The following is a 17,301-nucleotide window of genomic DNA, read 5'->3' as shown; positions in this document are numbered from 1 at the left end:
CCCGTGCCCTTTACGGAGCGCAGGGTCCGCAGGCGCCGCAGGGCGAACGCAGCCCCTGGGACCTCTCTCCAGGGACCTGGGATCCGCCCCGTGCAGCTGGAGCCGGGCTGGGAATCTGGGTTCTCGCCGCCCCGCAGCGCCACCTCCTGGCTCTCGGCGGTGACAGTTTTGAAATTGGTGTGTTCCAGGTGGCGTTGGCTCCCATGGCTCTGGACCCTGGCTGGGCTAGACCCCTGGGACCTTTCGCTTAGCACAGACTCCTGAGCCTGCCCGGGGCCCCCAGCAATCAGCACCTCCCTAGTGTTTGGGGCTCTGACGTGGCTGCAGTTTCACTGTGAGCCGGCGACTCAGGGGTGGAGATTCTCTGGTGCTTTGGAGGGTGGCCTCTCCTGTGCTACCTGTGGTTCCCACGCCTGAGCCGCATGGAGGGGCCAGACCACGCTCCTCCCGCTGCAGGAGGACCCCTCGGCCGGCTGCTGGGTGGCTGAGCGACATGGGGTGTGGGATTTTTATGGGCTCCAGCCCCAGATAGAGATGACAGCCTCAAAGAAACAGCCTGGGAAAGAGCCCCCAAATACAGGGTGACGGTCCCTCCCGTGTCACCAGGGCACTCCTAGCCGAGTCTGTCTCAGCGTGGTTATCAGGAGGGACACTTTTATGGTTAAAAGTGCCCGGATTTGGATGACTTATCATTCGCATCCCCCCAAGAAGCCCCGTCACCCTGGGCTGCTGTGCCGGGTGCTAAAAGCTGTTACAGGTGAGGGTGCCTCTCAGTGACCTTGGTCCTAGATTCCACACAGTGCTAAGATGCCTCAGAAACACCTGCGCCAGGCCCGTTGTGAGCTCGGACGCTCCAGGGGTGGCCTCGCCCAAATCTGCTCCTGCCTATCCACCTGGGTTTTGAGGGACACAAGATACACGCAAGGGACCAGCAGCTTGGCGGAGAGGCTGGGGCACGGTAAGGCCACCCTAATGCAAGGAGCTCGGCACCTGCTCTGGATGTCCTGGAGGCACTGGCCTTGGTCCGCCAGATGGAGACCCCAGATGTGGGCCTGGTAGGCTGTCCCGGTCCAAATGCCTGGCCAGGCAGAGCCTGGGGCGCAGACGACAGGGATAAGGCATGTGCTCCCTGCAAACATGGCTCAATGATCTCCATTCAAGCTCAGGAGACTCTTTCAAACTCACTCCTTCCCCTAAAACAACCTCCTTGCAAGCACCGCACAGGTGGGCAATGAAGGTGAACGCCTACTCACCAAGGCCGGCCTGGGTTTCAAGTTCATCACAAATAGTCGATTTCACAATATTAAAACAATCGACTGAGTTATAATCAATTTCTCTACGTCCTCACAATCATCAGACGCACAGGGGATGTTGGTCGAAAGGAGAGTCTGGGCCCCAACCCCGCCTCCCACGAGGAAGGGCCTGCGGCCGTGGGGTGTGATCCTCAACAGCTTCTGCATCTGCGAGCCTTGGCTATGAGATCTCAATTTGCTATGAAGCTCTGAAAAATGCAACTTCAGATGGTGGGGGTGTCAACATGAAGGACCCCAGGGGGCCGGGCCAGGGGTGCGGAAGTCTGCACCTCCCACGATGACAAGCGCCGACCTCAAAGAAACACCAGAAACAGAGACAGACGGACGGGCGCTCACACACACATCCCAAAGGAATCTGCTTGGTCCTGAAACATTAAAACATGCTTGCGAACAACCCCCCCAAAGCCCCCACCCCCCCAAAGGTCCTCACCCTCCCCTTCCCCGCTCCTCACCTCCACTTGGCAGCCGCTCGCAGAGGGACCGGATCACCTTGGCACTCCCAAACCGCTTGAAGCGGGCTCGCACATGCCCGTAGTACCACCCCAGCGAGCCCGTCTTCACGACCCTGCAGAGAGACGGAGCTCAGGCCCATGGCACTGCCGTGGGCGAGACAGACAGGTGTGCACTGGGCGGGACAGGTGTGCACTGGGCGGGACAGGTGTGCGCTGGGCAAGACAGGTGTGCACGACAGCCACACACGCACGCCTGCCCGGCTTCAGCTACCCCTGCCAGAGAGACTTGTTGCCCTGAAAACAGCAGGGTCACGACCTCCAGGCCCCTGCTCACCTGGCCCGGTGGCAGGGGTCGCAAAGCCAGCCCTGCTGCTCTGGGTGGACGTGGCTGCAGCCTTTCCAGGCACTGCCTTTTGGGCGTCGGAGGGGCCGGGAGGGCTGCAGGCAGTGGGCGCAGTGGGTCTCGTTCGGGGGCGGAGTCGGGGAGCCGCTCCGCCCCCTGAGTCCTTCTCAGTCTCGCCCTCCAACCCTCTCAGGAGCACGGCCGAGACCGGAAATAGGTCGGACATGCGGCTTCTGCAGCAGGCTTCCCGCGGGCGCGCGCGCACTCGGGGGACGGTCTTGCGTGCAGGAAACAGTGGCGCAAAGTTGGGCAGGGCACCCCCAGGAAGCCTGTGCCCCTGCAGCGCCAAGCCCAGCCCACTCTCTCCTGAGGGGCCCCACGGGTCCACACAGCGGGGGCCTGGGTGGGCTGGAATCCACACGCACTGTCTTCATAGACACGAAATCGCATTTAAACATTTCTGCGTCTGTTTACGACTGTACGTTTTCCCAGGCTGCACGCTCGTGGCTTTCATTTATTGCAAAAGGGCCACAAGCCACGAAAGTTCGGAACCCCAGGCTGGGGCAGTCCCCACCGCTGCCCGCACAACCTCCCGCAGCTCGGCTAGCGGAAGAGGGGTGCAGGAGGCCCCGAAGCCCATGCGCTCTCCCCAGCTCCGAGCCCGAGCGCTGGGCGTTTCTGATGCGGACCTCAGAGCTCGGAGACCGGGCTCAGGTGCACGTAGCCGGGCGAGGGCGAGCGCGGGCCGGGGGTCATTAGCGTCCGGTGTCTAATCTCCCTCAGGAGGGGAAGGGCGGGTGGCTCTGAGGAGCCCAGCAAGGACCGGGCAAGGTCCTGGGGGGTGTGGCCTGTCCTCCGGGGACAGGGTTTCCAGAACTGACCTGTTCCCAGGGTGATTGTTTAAGAGGCTGGCCCCCGGTGACAGAGAAGGCAGAGAAAAGGCCCATTCAGACGGTGGGTGGGGTGGACGCTCTCCTCTGTGACCCCCGGCCAGCCACGTGCACTCTGCCACACCGGCCTGAGTTAGTGTCCCCAAGCCGAGGACAACACTAGGGAGGACGTCAGGCTGGCACGGGTCATCGTTCCCTCTGTAGAGGGGGCACAGGGTCCCGGGGGCGAAGCCAGATGGCGTTTCCTTATCAAGCGGTCTCGGGTGTCTCCCAGCGGGGACCTGAGCCCCAGGCGTGTCGCCCCAGAGCATGGCTGCAAAGGCCTGGCGGGGAGTGTCCAAAGCAGGAGGCGCTGGCACCCGGAGTCCCAGGGAACCACCGTCCCCCTAGACCTCGAGTTTTCGGTAACACGGCTTCCTGGTGAACCCACCAAATCGAACGACTGGGAAGCGTACCCCCAGATAATGAATGCGTTCCTTCGCTCTAGTTCAGGGAGTGTCTGCCCAACGAAATGGTTTAGTCTAGATGAGGTCAGAGGGATCCATTCTTAGTGACACAAATCAGACCGGCCCCGGGTGCCACTGTCTTCTGAGGACTCCACACCTGTGGTTTCCGACGGGGACACCCCCGAGCCTTCAGACGATGGAGGAATTCTGGGACGCTTTGGGAGGCCGATGATGCTGGATTAGTGGCATCGACTGCACCTCACTGACCCCCCCACCCCAAGGAGTCATCAGAATACTCACGAAGACGGTCACAAAAATAGTTCTCTCGTCTCAGCTTTGAAAATCAGTAAAAATGGCCAGTGGTTCTAGGAATCTAGGGGGCACTCTTCCCCCTCCCTCCCCCGCCTATGGTCTAGATAAAGCTTCATCCACAAGGTCCAGTCCGCACCAGTGGGAGGGGCCGCTCTCCTGAGTTCCCACTCCTGCTCTGCTGCATCAGCCACCCCCCCATGGGGCGGGACCTGCCCCGCATCCTCTCTCCAGGCTGCCCGTATCCATGCAGCACAGCGGGAAGGAAGGGGAGGACGGGGGAGGCACCCTGATCCCGGAATGTCAGGTCCTAAGGGAGAGGCCACTCACCCATGCCAGGTGCAGAACGTGGGGGAAAGGAATATTGTACTCTGCTTCAGATTCTTTAAACCAGCGGTCCCCAACCTTTGTGGCACCAGGGACTGGTGCTCTTATGAGAATCTAAGGCCTGGTCATCTGAGGCGGAGCTGAGGCGGAGATGCCGGCCCTGGGGAGCGGCTGCAAATGCTGACGAAGCTTCGCTCGCCTGCCTGCTGCTCACCTCCTGCTGTGTGGCCTGGATCCTAACAGGCTCTGGACCAGGACCGATCCGTGGCCTGGAGATTGGGGACCCTCGCTTTAAAACATAAGTTTCCTTCTTCACGGATGGGAGCAGGAAGGGAGGCAAGAGGACCCCGCACTGGTCCAGCAGGGTGACCACCTGATGCCACCAGCTGCAGGTACAGCAGCCTGACCTGGGGCTTCCAGTAGGAGGGGGTGAGTGGGGCCAGCGCAACCCACGCGCCAACACCTGTCCCCCAGATGTCACTCTGCTATGGGAGCATCAGCCGGCAAGTAAACGTGCACCCACAAGGTAAATCTCCCTCAGGAACGAACAGCTCCCGAATGGGCTTCACCATCGGAAGCAGAAGAAGACTTGAAACCAGTCTGCCTGGGGTGCTGACTGGGGCATGAGACGGAGGAGCAGGAGATGACAGGAACCCCAGGCTGATGGGAGGACCATGCTCACTGAGCCGAAGAACTGGCCGAGATAAAGACGGGGAGGAATTGAAACTGACCGCGGGGAGGAACACGGAAAACGGGCAGACTTCCCACGTGGATGCTCAGGCCAGTGATTTGGAGGAGTGAGTTTCAAGGTGTGATCCGGGGGCCTCCGGAGGGTCCACGAGGTCAGCGCTGTTCTCATGCTAACTCTAAGATGACACTTGCCTTTTTCACTTTGCAAAAGTGGGCGAGACCCCTGGGGCCCGAGCACGGACAGGGCAAAGGTCCGCCGTGCCCGTGCTCACTGTCCTTCACCGCAGAGCTCTGCGGTGTGTCCCTCATGAAAGAGTAAAACTGCTCGTTCTTAAACTTGACCCTTGCGCACCCGTCCCCTTAACTCTGCGAGGTGCCACAGCCGTCTTCATGAAAGGGACCAGCAGCCGTGTGAGTTCCACCCTGAGCTAGAAAGTTTTCCCAGGAAACGTCGTTTTTACTGGGACGAACAGTCTCACGAATGAGGTCAAGTTCGCTCTCTTGGAATGGAGAGACAGGGCTGGAGGGACGGAGACCAGGAGAGATGAGGGCAGTGGGGGAGGGAGCCGTGGGGAGCAGAGACGAATGGGGTCGAAGTATCAGGGGGATGTCCCCCGGACAGGAACCCACCCCACGTCCTCCGCCACGCGACCTCCTGGGCTCCCTGGGGCACCAACCTCGAGGGCTGTGACTGGAGGGGGCAGAGCACAGTGGAGGGTTGACGCCACCTGCTCTCGGGGGTTAGTGTCCCCGGCCTGAGGGAAGTGCAGAGTCGGCGGGAGGGGGAGGTGACAGGTGCAGAGGGACAGAGAGCTGAGGGAGGGGGAGGTGATGGGTGCAGAGGGACAGAGTTGAGGCGGAGGGAAGAGGTCAGAGGTCAGAGGTCAGACCTCGCGTCCTCCTCTCCCTGCTCTTGGCATGGAGTCTGGCGGGAATCACGGTGGACTTGTGCGAGACTGCTGGGGACAGCCCAGACACCAGGTGACACGCCCCTGCAGGCACGGCGGTGGCTGCAGCACCAGGCCAGCAGCAGCTGGAGGAGGGCTGAGCCTGGCACAGGCTTCTGCTCTCCAGCACTTGCATTGGGGGAGGGGTGAACCCCTACCCGGGACCAGCAGGACAGCAGGGGTCCTGAGAGGCCCGGGGGGCTGACGGGGGCTGCAGGTTGGTACGAAGAGGCCACAGCATGCGGAGTAGGCAGCCGGGGTCAGGGACCTCAGAGCTGGGTGCCCGCTGCGCCCAATGCTCACGAGTGGTGGCCCCATCCTGGAAGCCGACCTGAGCCTCCGCATCAGCAAGGGGCCAGGGGACAGCGTGTGGGGCCAAGACCCCACCAGCGCTGTCCCATCCCAGCACCCGCCACTGACCCAGCCGGAAGCAGGGCGAGGGATGGAAGACTGGACGAGGAGACTGAGCCACGAGAGGACACCCGAGGGGGCCGCGCGCGGGGGTGGAAATGACACGCGGGAGCGTTCCTGCGGCTCAGGGGCGGGGCGCCGAGCGAGACGGGACTGGTGACGGACAGGTGGCAAGTGAGCGGCCTGTCCTCTGCGAGCATGGCTGGCTGAGTGTTTCGGCCGTGCCTCAGAGGTGCTGCCGCCCCGAGAACACACAGGAGCTCTCCCAGCCCCGTAGACGGAGGAGCTGCCCGGAGCCGCTGGGATGGGAAGGGGCGGCTGGCGAGTGGGCGGCGTGCGCACGCGCACACGCACACGCGCACATGCACACAGACGCAACACACATGCACACACGCACACGCACACACACAACACGCGCACACACACGTGCAGATGCACACACGCACACACAACACGTGCACACACACGCCCACACGCACACACACACACACAAACGCGCACACACACACACACGCACATGCATACACACGCTCACGCACACGCGCACACACGCACACACACACGCACACACACACACGCACACACACACGCTCACGCACGCACGCGGCACAGCTGCCTGCCTGCACGGAGGCGGTGCGTCCTGCCAGTGCCCCGACCAGCCGGCCCGGCCTCATGCAGCACGGTGAGGCTGGCACGCGCGGGGCTCCCCGCAACGCATCGCCACAAGCTCAGTGGCTTTCCCCGATGCCCGTGCCTCGTCTTCCGGTCCTGGCCGTCAGAAGCCTGACCTGGCGGTCGCCGGCCAAAATCAAGGAGTTGGCGGGACTGTGGCCCTTCCTGGGCTTGGGGGAGACTCTGATCCCGTTCTTTCCCAGCTTCTGTGTCCTGTGTCCACTGGCCCTGGCCCCTGCCCCTTCTGCAGAGCCGCATGGTGGCTGAGTCCCCGCAGAGACGCTCTGGCTCTCGTGTGTTCCTGCCCCCCCCCCTACCCCTGCCCCCCGCTCCTCGTGATGACACTGGGTCACCCGATAGCCCAGGGTCTTCTCCCCAAGTCCGGGTCGGCGATAGGCAGCTTCGGCTGCACCTGCAGCCTTAATCCCCCTTGGCCATGTGCCCTAACATTCTCACAGGTTTGGGGGATCAGGACGTGGACGTCTCTGGGGGTGCGTGATGCCGCCACAGTCCTGAGGGGAACGGGTGAGAGGGCCCCGAATATGGAACCCGCACCACGTGCCACTGCTGAGGAAACAGCTCGAGGACGAGGCCCAGGGGCCCGAGACCCGCATCTCGAGTCCGACCCGAGGGGCGGACCAGAGCGCGAGAACCAACGAGTCACAGAAGGAAGAGACAAAGTCATTCAAAGCGAAGTGACCCAAATCAATAGAACTGCCGCAGGCGGTCACTGGAAGAGGACAATTGCTGTGATCAAAGAGCCGTAGGTGGCTCTGAGGCCCTGACTCTCCGGGCAAGCAGCAGGGGTCACGGCGAGGGACGGTGACTCGCCGAAGTTCTGTGAGGCCCTCTGAGGATGACCAAATGCTGATGAGCACGGCGGAGGAGGTCCACGGTGACGTGCGCACTGCGGGCCACTGAGCGCCTCGCGGGACCGTCCTGCGTGGTCTCAGGCCAGCTGGCTTCCTGTTCCGGCCCCTGCGTTTTCAGCCCTGGAGCTGTGTCTGCGGTGCCAAGTGTCCCGGCTTGGGGTGACTTCAAAGTCCTTGTTGTTATTTTTGAGGCGAGCTGTGGTCCTCCCAGGTGTCTCACTGGGAGACTTCTCATAGATTATCTCAGGAATTCTGGTCTGTTTGCAGAAATTGCGAATCCGTGTCACCGCCTGTTTGTCTTTCCGGGTTAGGCTCCCAGGACTAATATTTGATTTGTGGGTTGTGCCCCCTAAAACAGGGCGTTCTTTAGGTGCCAGGCAGTCCTCGCCCAGGGGCACGAGTCACCAGCTCTCCAGTGTCATTCCTCTGGGATTCAGAAAACCCAGTAATTTCCCCCGAGAGGACCCCTCCTTCAGTCACGTGGGACGCAGTCACTGAGGGGACTTCAGACGAGCACAGGAGGGGCCGTGCACCAGCCAGCAAGGAATGCGGGCCCCAAAATGTCAGGGGGAGCCTTGCCCCTTCTCTGAGCCGTGCACGGGGCCATTGGTCCAGGCTGCTGGGTGACCACAGAGGGAGGGACTCAGGAGCCTGGGGCTGTTGACGGGATGGCCCCTTGGAGAAGGTTAGAGTTGGTGCTCCTTTGTATTTACGTGGCATTCGAAAATAGACACGTGATTATCTTTTCTGTAGTTGAAACCTTTTTAATGCCCAAGTAATGTGAATGAACATGGAACACGGAGAAGAGAAATAATACAAAGTAGCACATGGCAAGACCGTCCAGCCCACTCCCAGGTCCCTAGGCTCACAGGCCTGCCACTCAGGAGCTAGACCCTCCCTTCCCCGGGGAATTCCTCCCACAGACGAGGCCAACGCTGTCGGTGTCCCTGGCCCCTGGAATAAACACTCCTATTTGCAAGGCCCCGGGCGCCGGCTCACGGCGGAGCACGGCCAAGACCCTCCCGGCTCTGCAGTTTCACCGTGGGGCCGTATCCGTGTCCCCGCGGGGCTGCGAATGTCTTCAGCACAGGCCTGGGGTGGCGGGGCACAGGCCTGGCCCAGGGGTCGGAGGCTCTAGTGCCTTGGAGACAGTCTGCTCAGGTGGGCGTTGGTGAGGCCAGTCACACAGCCTCGTGGCCTTCAGAGGGACCTGGCAGCTCATGTGCCCTGTGCCTCCACAGAGGAGACTCGAAGGCGTGCGGGTCACTCGAAGGTGATGTCAGCAGGCGCTGGCCTTCAGCAGTGCTTTACCGCGGACCGATGCTCACGCTCGGGGAGAAAGCCACCTGATACACGTTTCCGCTGTCTTTGTAAATATGAGGAGAAACATTTTATTTTTTTTCTCGGTTTGACTGTTTTCCAATGGGCATACTTGGTGAATTGGTTCCTCAGCAAACTGCCTCTTGGCAAGTTCGCTGCCGGTGACCCGACCTCGAGCCCACGTCCTGTGTCCCCGTACGCAGGGCAGGGACTGATTCCCAGGCGGCCAGCGTGTCCGTTTCTTGGTTTCACGATTTTGCCCCTGAGAACTGTGTCCGTCGATGACCGCGCAGCTTTCTCGAGCTGGGCCGTCCATTCGGCGTCCTTCTGGAGTACGGCAAAGACGCACAGAAAATTCCTGAACGTTTCGGCCGCCACCCGCCCAGCAGCCACTGGAGGACCAGCTTCTGCCTTCAGCCTACGGTTGGCTCACAGGTGAGGGAATTGGAAACTGGGGGCGAATGTGAGGGGCCCCCAGGAGATCGCGGAGAAAGTCGGGGACGGCTGCAGAGCACGGATGCGGTGGGGGCAGGAGGTGGACGGTCCCTTGCGTCGAGACCGGCCGAATGAGCAATGAACGCCGAGAAAACACGGCGGGGGAGGAGGCTCCTTGTCTTAACGATCACCTTCGGCTTCATCACCGGCCGCCGCTGTGTTAGCCACCGGCTCCGCGGAACCAATTTTGGCGCCAAGAGCCCAGAGTCTTCAGCGTCGGCGCGTTTCAGCCGTGCCCTTTCTGAGTCCCATCATGCCCGACCCTCGCGCCTCAAGGCCACGAGCCTGAGCCCTGGGGGTCACGGGGACACTGAGGGAAAAGCTTCTCACAGGCAGAGGCAGCTTTGCCTTTTGTTGCGTAGTTAAAACAACAGAGATAAACGCGATAAAACCATAAAAAGACACAGAAAGCCCCGCGCTCAGCCCCCGCTGTCCACACACGACTCTCCGACGTCTCGCCGGCTCACGGGCCTGCTCAGGTCAGGGGACGCCACTCGGGCTTCAGGATCCTCGACTTAGAGGTGCGTCGAGGTGACTTTCCCGCGCACCTCCGCGTGCTCCCCCTTCCTGCGTGACCCAGCACCCCACATCTCCCCGCCTGACGGGCAGGCGTTGCCGACCCCGCACATCACGCGGGGGCCGTGGAGACACAGCAGACGGCCAGGCCCCGCCCCTCCTCCGGCCCGTTCTGAGCGGACCGTCTCGGGCGCTTCTGGATGAGGTCACGCTGGCAGTGGCCGACTGGCCTGGGGGCCTGGCTGGAGCACAGACTGTCCTCAGGACAGGGGGTGTCGCCATCCGTGTCCTTCCCAGACACCTCCGGCCCCGGCGGCACTGCGCAGTTGCCCGGGCGGGTCGCCCCTTCGCGGTGTGAGGTGACTAAGGGACTGAAGGGTGTCAGCAGGCTGTCACCCCGTGCGAGACGCACGCGAGCGTTCCCGCACACCCCGCCTCGGCTGTGGCGTCCCCGCGAGGGCGGGGCTGGCCACCTCGAGGGTCTGGGGACGGAACGCCCCCGGGGGTCCCCCCTCTGCTCCCTGGAGAGCCAGTTCCCCTCCCTTCCGATTAATCTGCATTGCTCCGTACATTGAAAATAAAAGCCAACAGCGAGTGGGGGGCTGCCGGGATGCGGGTCTGAGCCATCCCCTGGGAAGAAGGTTCCACGGGAGGGAAGGCCAGGCTGGCTTTGTCCCCAAGAGCGTCCTGGCCCTGGGCCCGCCGCAGAGCCCGGGACCGGGGTTGAGGCGGAGGGAGCTGCTCCGGGCACAACAGCAAAGTGAGAGACATTGGCGTTCCACGGAGTGGGAGGGAGCTCGCAACGCGAGGGGAGCGGGGCTCAGAGGCAGAGAGAGAGAGGGACGCAGGACAGGGCCAGGAGCCCTTGCCCCTGTGACGCGCGGCAGGCAGCTCTGGCCTGAAGCCTCTTGCTGGCCAGGGCCCCGCTCAGCACTTGGGAGTTGGCCCAGGCCTGCTGTGGGCTCCTGACCTGGGGTCTGAGCAGCTGAGTGAGGCGCCGGTGGTCCCCAGAGGCCAGCGGGGTGAAAGTAGCTTCATGACAAAAACCCAGGGGGTCGCATGGTGGCCCAAGGCAGGACGGAAAGTGGGGGGTGCCCAGGCCCCACTAACACTGGAGACGCTGGGCTGAGCCACGCTCGTCCTCCCAACGACTAGTCCGTGTGTCACAGACTCTGTCCGTTCCATGTCGGGACCCAGAGGCCCCCTCACTGCTCGTCCTGTGTCCCCTGGTCCTTCCCTACCTGTCTCCCCTCCCGCGTGGTCTCCTCCAGCCCCACGGCTTTACATACTGGGGTCACCGTCACCGTCTACGTCCGGTTCCCCAAACTCATGGCGTCACCTTTCTCAACAACAGGGACGGCATAGGCGTGATCTACGTTAAGGGTCTTGAGACGAGAGGAGTCCCGCGTGATCTGGGTGATCCCGGCGCCGTCACGAGGTCCGTACCGGGGACAAGGGGTTGGGGAGTCGGAGAGAAAGGGGGCCGGAGGAAGGGGCCAGGAGCCAAGGAACGCGGCCACGGCTAGAAGCTGGGACAGGCGAGAGACAGGTTCTCCCTGGGGACCCGGCCGACACCTCGCTTTCAGGACTTCCGACCGCCAGAGCTGGGCGAGGGGGTTGTGTCACCCGTTGGTAGCAATTACGGCAGCTCTGGGGCCAGGTACTAATACCACCTGCGTGGCGGAAACCCCCACAGCCACGTCCCTTCTGAGCGCCAGCCCAGGGTGTGGGGAGCCCACTTGTCCAAACCAACGTGTCCAAGCTGCTTCCTGCCCCTCCCCAGGAGAGGGGACAGGGGACCACGCCGTTCGTTACTCAGGCCCTGACCTTGGAGTCACCTTGACTCTTCCCATGCTCCCACCCCCACCCAAAAGCGCGGGCTCGGCCATCTGACCCCTTCTCAGTAGCCCGCAGCTCGCACAGTGGCCATTCCCCTGCTTGAAGGGACTCTGAGAAGCCCCTCGGCCTGCGCGGTCCACCAGGACCCACGCGACCTGCAGCCCGTTCCGACCCCGACCCCGTCCCTGCTCTGCCTGGGGCCCCCTCCGGCCTTCTCCGGCTACGTCCCTCCCCGCCTCTGGCCTCTGCTCAGACGCCTCCTTCTCAACAGGCCCGCAGTCCACACAGACACCGAGAAGAGGCGACACGGAGCCCAGCGGGAACTGGACCTCGGCGGTCCGCGGACGAGCCTGGTCCGGGGAGGGGTGATGATGCCCGCGGGTCTCAGCTCAGGGACAGCGAGAGGGGTGCAGAGCGTGCCGGGGCGTCTGGGAGAGGAGGGTGCCGACACACCCGGAGGGGAAGGCGGAAGGTCCGCCTCATTCGGGGTGTTTCGGAGCGGAGTGAGGCCCCCCCCCCCGGAGCACCTTTAGCTCTTCTAGTCGTGCAATGTTGTGGCCGAAGCATGACCCGGCTCAGCAGGCGAGGTCACCCCGGGAGCCAGACCAAGTTGCAACCACACTGTCCGGGGACACTGGGAAGTCGGGCTGGAAGGTGGGTCCCCTCCACTTAACCAGGAGGGGACCGAAGGCGGAACGGTGGCCAGCGCCGGCCTCCACGGGATGTCCTCACCCGCACTTCCGGCCGCTCGGCCGCCCAGCGAGCCCCGAGGTGACAGCCCCTCAGGGGCCCACTTACCGCAGCCTTTCCTCCTCCTTCCGTCTGAGCTCCAGGTCCCGCCGAACCACTTCCCAGACGTGCTGGGCCTCTTCGTCCGTGAGCCTGGAGAGATCCAGCTTCTTCCCCATCTCTGCGTCTCGTCACAGTCACACCTGGAACGTCACAGATGGCAGTGGTCAGCTGACGCTCAGCGCATGACCCATCACGGAGGGCACCGACGTCCCGGGCAGCTTGTCCTGCCCGGGTTAAACAGGTTACGAGAACAGGCCAGTGCGTGTCTGGACATCTGGATGGTTTAAATAAATGAACCCTAATTTCAAAGGGACCCCTTCCCGGCCCCTGGGCCTCACACGCTTAGCCGCAGGTCCCTTATTCTCTCTCCATTGTGAAATGTGTCGGCGATGTTGGCATCATGGGGCACGCCCCCGTCCCCTGTCTTAGGGACCCCGAAGGGAAGTGTGATCCTGGAGACATGGTCCATCCACTGGGCTTGTCACCTGAGAACCCCTGGAGAAGGGAGCAGCTCTGCCCTAGGAGGACCGGTCCCACTGTGGGTGACTCAAAGTGTCAAACCGCTGTGTGACTTCCGCGTCTTCACTGAGGACTGAAATCTGCCTTCTCAGGAACACCCGGGGGCGTGGAACAACCCATCCTCTCCCACTGGGAGCCTTCGAGCCAAGCGAAAGACTCATCGGGCTTCTGAGTTCTGGGGGCGCCCCCCTTCACGGCGCTGACCGTTCGAAAGAGCTCACTGCAGAATTCCTAAGGAAACCACGTGCTTCGTGCTAGAAACGTACTTCCGTTTTTCGCATGCGAGGTTAATTACTAAAAGTGACGTTTCCTGAGCAGCACTCAGACACCATTTAGGATGACAATTTCCACGGAGATCCCGTGGCTGCCAACTGGCTTAAAATTGGTAAAAAAGTAACTTCTTAGATGCTTCGCGCCGGCCGGCCACCCCGTGCCCAGTGTGGCCTGTGGACTGTGTCCGGCGGGCAGGGGGGGGACGGGACCCTGAGGTGCCAGAACCAGGCAGACTGTCCTCGTTATAGCTGATTTGAGATTTTGGACAAGAAAACGTTAAAACGAAAATGGGTTCGTGATGCTCCCTTGGAGCACAGAGTTTCTGTTTTTTAAAAAACTGAAACAAAGAGTTATTTGATGGATAACTGAGGTTTATTCATTTTTTTTTTTTTTACCATTAAAAAAAAAATTGTATCCTAAGATGCGTATTCACTGAGACTCTATTTTCGGAGCAGACGGATGTGCCGTGACCGTCAGCTGAGCCGTGACCCCCCGTCCCCAACTCACGCAGAAGTCAGGACGCCGGCCTCGCCTCAGGGAACTTGGATCCTGAGGCGGGAGGGGGAAAGCCAGACAGCAGGAGCGAAGTGTCCTTTTCCCGCCGTGAGGGGTGACTCTTACGGCACGGCGCACGGCCAGGCAGTGGACGGGTGGAAAGGTCCCCGGCGAACCAGAACCGCGGCCGGAGGCTGCTCGCTGCACAGGGGACTCGGCCGCCTCGGCCTTTCAGGCCCCCCACCCCCCTGAGGCTGGCCAGAAATGGCTGAGAGGTGACCCCGAGGCCAGAGGCAGAGGGAGGCAGACAGTGCCACCGCATCCACAGGAACTGTGGCATCGCGCTTGGTGCCACCTGGGAGGCTCCTGCGACGAGCCTGAGTTAGAACGGACAGCGAGACGGGGGGACCACGCTGTGTTTAATAAAGCCAGGGACGATGCAGCACAGATGCCGGACACGCATCTCACGGCGCGAGCCAAGGCCGGGCTGCTGCTGCCTCACGGGCCCTTACCTGGAAAATGTTACCTAAGTGCTTACTTTAGCTCTGGCCCAACTCTGGGGGGCCAGGAGGCACGGGGGGTGGGGGAGAGCCACCCCAGATTTCAACCCCGCCGGCCTTGAGAGGCTGTGCCATGTGGCAGGAAGGCCGTACCTCTCAGGACGGCCAGGGGTGGAGAGCCAATGGCCACGACAGGGGTCTTTATCTACTGTGACCAAACTTTCCCATTTAGTGAATTAACGAAATGCTGACAGCTTCAAAAACTCTCTTTTCAAAATACTCTTAAGTCGAATGAGGAATATGTGTGACTTCAGCATTTAAAATGCATAAACCAAAGTGACTGGCATTTTGGGGACCTGTTGCTGGCAACCCCCGCACCTCTGGTTCACCTCAGGCTGGTGACTGGTGGGGGACACCTGGAGGGCGGTAGAAGGGACAGCCCTCTGCCAGGCACAGCCACGTCATGGGACCCACGTGGGCTCACGGAGGGGACGGCCTTCCAGCCAGTCATCTCTCCCATTGCTCCCCGCTTTGCTGCCCCCTGAGACCCCAGTCTCCACCTGGTACCCCTCACCCACAACGGTCAAGGGGGACACGGGGAGAGGACATGCTGGACGGGCAGAGGGCGCCCGCCCTGGCCTGGGGACGCCGCCCGGGGCATGTGGGCAGGCGACTCCTGCTTCATTTCTGTGCAGATAAGTCCCAGTCACGAGGCCCCAGAAGGAAGCAGAGTCTGCTCCGCCACGCAGACGCAGTCACACTTCTGACATTCGAGACGGTCAACCTTCCCCAGTCATTTAACGATGGGGGAACAGGAGGGCGACGCAGAAGTCAGGAGGGCGACGCGGAAGTGAACGAGCTGGAGAGAGACCGCGGACCTGGTTTTAGGAAATGAGCGTCCTGGACCCAGATGGCTGAATTTCAGCGGTGTGTCATCTTTAACCGTTAAAGATGTGAGTTCAGATTTCGGCCAAATGATAGGGAAGTCTTGGCTTGACCACATCTTGGGCTGGCCGCCCCCTGAGCCTTGAGACAATGGCGATTATGAGCAACCACCCAGCCTGAGCAGATAAAACCGGAAAGCCGTCCAAGTTCCTTACTGAACAGTGGCAGGAGTGCTGGCTGACTCAGAACCAAGGTGCCAGGTGCTCTTTCTGCTGGTAAAGGTGCCGCCCCTTCCTGAGGGGGGTGGGGAGGCGGGGGTGCCAGCTGTGGGCCCTCTGCGTTAACCCTTCGTGGCTGTTCCGCAAATGCTGCCCTCCCGCCGGCCTGTGCGGTCACGTCTGTGGGCCAGGCCTGCTGCCGGTGGGTAGGAACCAACCCCGGGCTGTTGTCAGCTGCAACCTGAGCACCTTTCCGTGGGAAGCCCCGCCCCCCGCAGGCGCACCAGACACACCTGCGGCGCAGGGAGACACAGACACTGTGAAGCGGTTCCTCGGTGCGCGCGCTGCGGCTTCCCCACCCGCGGCCCATTCTCTCTGCACCCGCATCGCAAGGGGGTGGATTCTGCGCCGGCGGCCGGCCAAGGCCTCAGTGCCAGTCTGCAGAGCAAGGTCGGGCCCCAGGTGAGCTGGCTCTTTGTCCCAGTTCAGCCACCAGCTGGCCCTGTGCCCTGGGCAAGTTCCGTGGGTCTCGGCTTTCCCATCGGTACCACGGACAACGGCCAGGGTCTGTGGCCTCTCTGGCCCTCTCCAGCCCTGTATGACACGAGGACATTAACATCGAAGTGGGGCGGTACAAGGTGGGGAGAGGGGGAGCTCCCCCTCCAGGGGTTGCTTCTGCCAAGAACAAGACAGCCACTCCCAGAGGGCTGACCAACCACGGGGGCTGCGGCTCACGTGAGCCGTCAGCACATGGCCATCCAAGGGCCCTGAAGTCACCTTTCTCATTGGCTTATTCTCCTCCCCCACCCCCCACCAATCCTCCCACCAGACCCGCTGAGCTGGCTGTAATTTTTCAGTCACTAATGCCTTAATCAGTACAACCACTGACTGCTCATGTGTGTGCCTGGCACTGTCCTGGCCCGTGTGCCAATGCCACTGCTCAGCCCCCCATGGTCTGCAAGCACTGGCTCTCTCCCTGGACTTCGTAGCCGTGGGCACGCTAGCCTTCGCAGCCGGTGAGCCGCTGGGGGCCTCACTGCCCCCTTTAGCGTTTAAGATTTGAAAAAAAAAAAAACACACTTGAAAGAAAATATAAAACATAAAGGAAGTGGGTTTTTCACTGGTTAGGTCTGAGCCTATGGACCCTTTGGGGATGTTAAGGGAGTTTGGCTCAGCGGGAACTGGAGCCAGGGCCCACCCTAGGGCGCCCACTCCCACGGGCCTTCCCACTTTTCTGCAAGGAGGTGGGTGGGCGAGGATGGGGCCTGGCAGAAACATGATTCCAATGAACCCGGGGCTTCTGGAGGCCAGGGAAAGGCCGGGACACCTGCTCTCCTTCCACGACATCCTCCGGGCTCTGTCCCAAAGATTGGCACGTTAGCCTGGGAGAAGGTCTCTCCCCAAAGGGACTCACTCCCGGCTCCAGAGCTTCCAGCCAGAGTGAGAATCCTCTGCATCCGCAGGGCCGGCCCCTCGGCCGCAGACTCACAGCAGGGCGTGGAGGTCGCTGGGGGCGTTTTCACACCGGCGGAGCTGCACACATCAGCGGGGACCCTCCCTGAGCCTGGGTCCCCTGTCCTGGGCTCCACCAGGGCCCTGCCGTTCCCCCTTCTCCTGGCACTCACCGTCTCCTTCCCGGGGCGTGGACGAGGCAGGGCGTCGGGTCAGGGAGCACGGGGGCCAGCAGGGCGCAGGGCGCACAGGAGGCGGCCAGGAGCGCGTCTCGGGCTCCAGACTTGGCTGCAGCGGGCAGGCAGTGGGCGAGGTCTGGGTGCTG

At 62.1% G+C, this 17,301-nt stretch overlaps 1 protein-coding gene across 1 annotated transcript in view; it reads right to left on the bottom strand.

Moving 5' to 3' along the window:
* The window catches only part of MLPH (melanophilin), a 30,286-nt gene extending 17,536 nt beyond the window's left edge, over nt 1–12,750 (bottom strand). Inside the window, 5 exon segments of the mRNA XM_015587821.1 lie at nt 1,766–1,878; nt 2,100–2,203; nt 4,084–4,158; nt 5,108–5,134; nt 12,637–12,750. Coding sequence (XP_015443307.1) covers nt 1,766–1,878; nt 2,100–2,203; nt 4,084–4,158; nt 5,108–5,134; nt 12,637–12,750 — 433 coding nt within the window.
* Nucleotides 12,751–17,301: the final 4,551 nt, after the last annotated feature.

This window comes from Pteropus alecto, unplaced genomic scaffold (assembly GCF_000325575.1).
Source record: "Pteropus alecto unplaced genomic scaffold, ASM32557v1 scaffold143, whole genome shotgun sequence".
Classification (NCBI taxonomy): Eukaryota; Metazoa; Chordata; class Mammalia; order Chiroptera; family Pteropodidae; genus Pteropus; species Pteropus alecto.
This window is presented reverse-complemented; position numbering and strand designations above follow the sequence as displayed.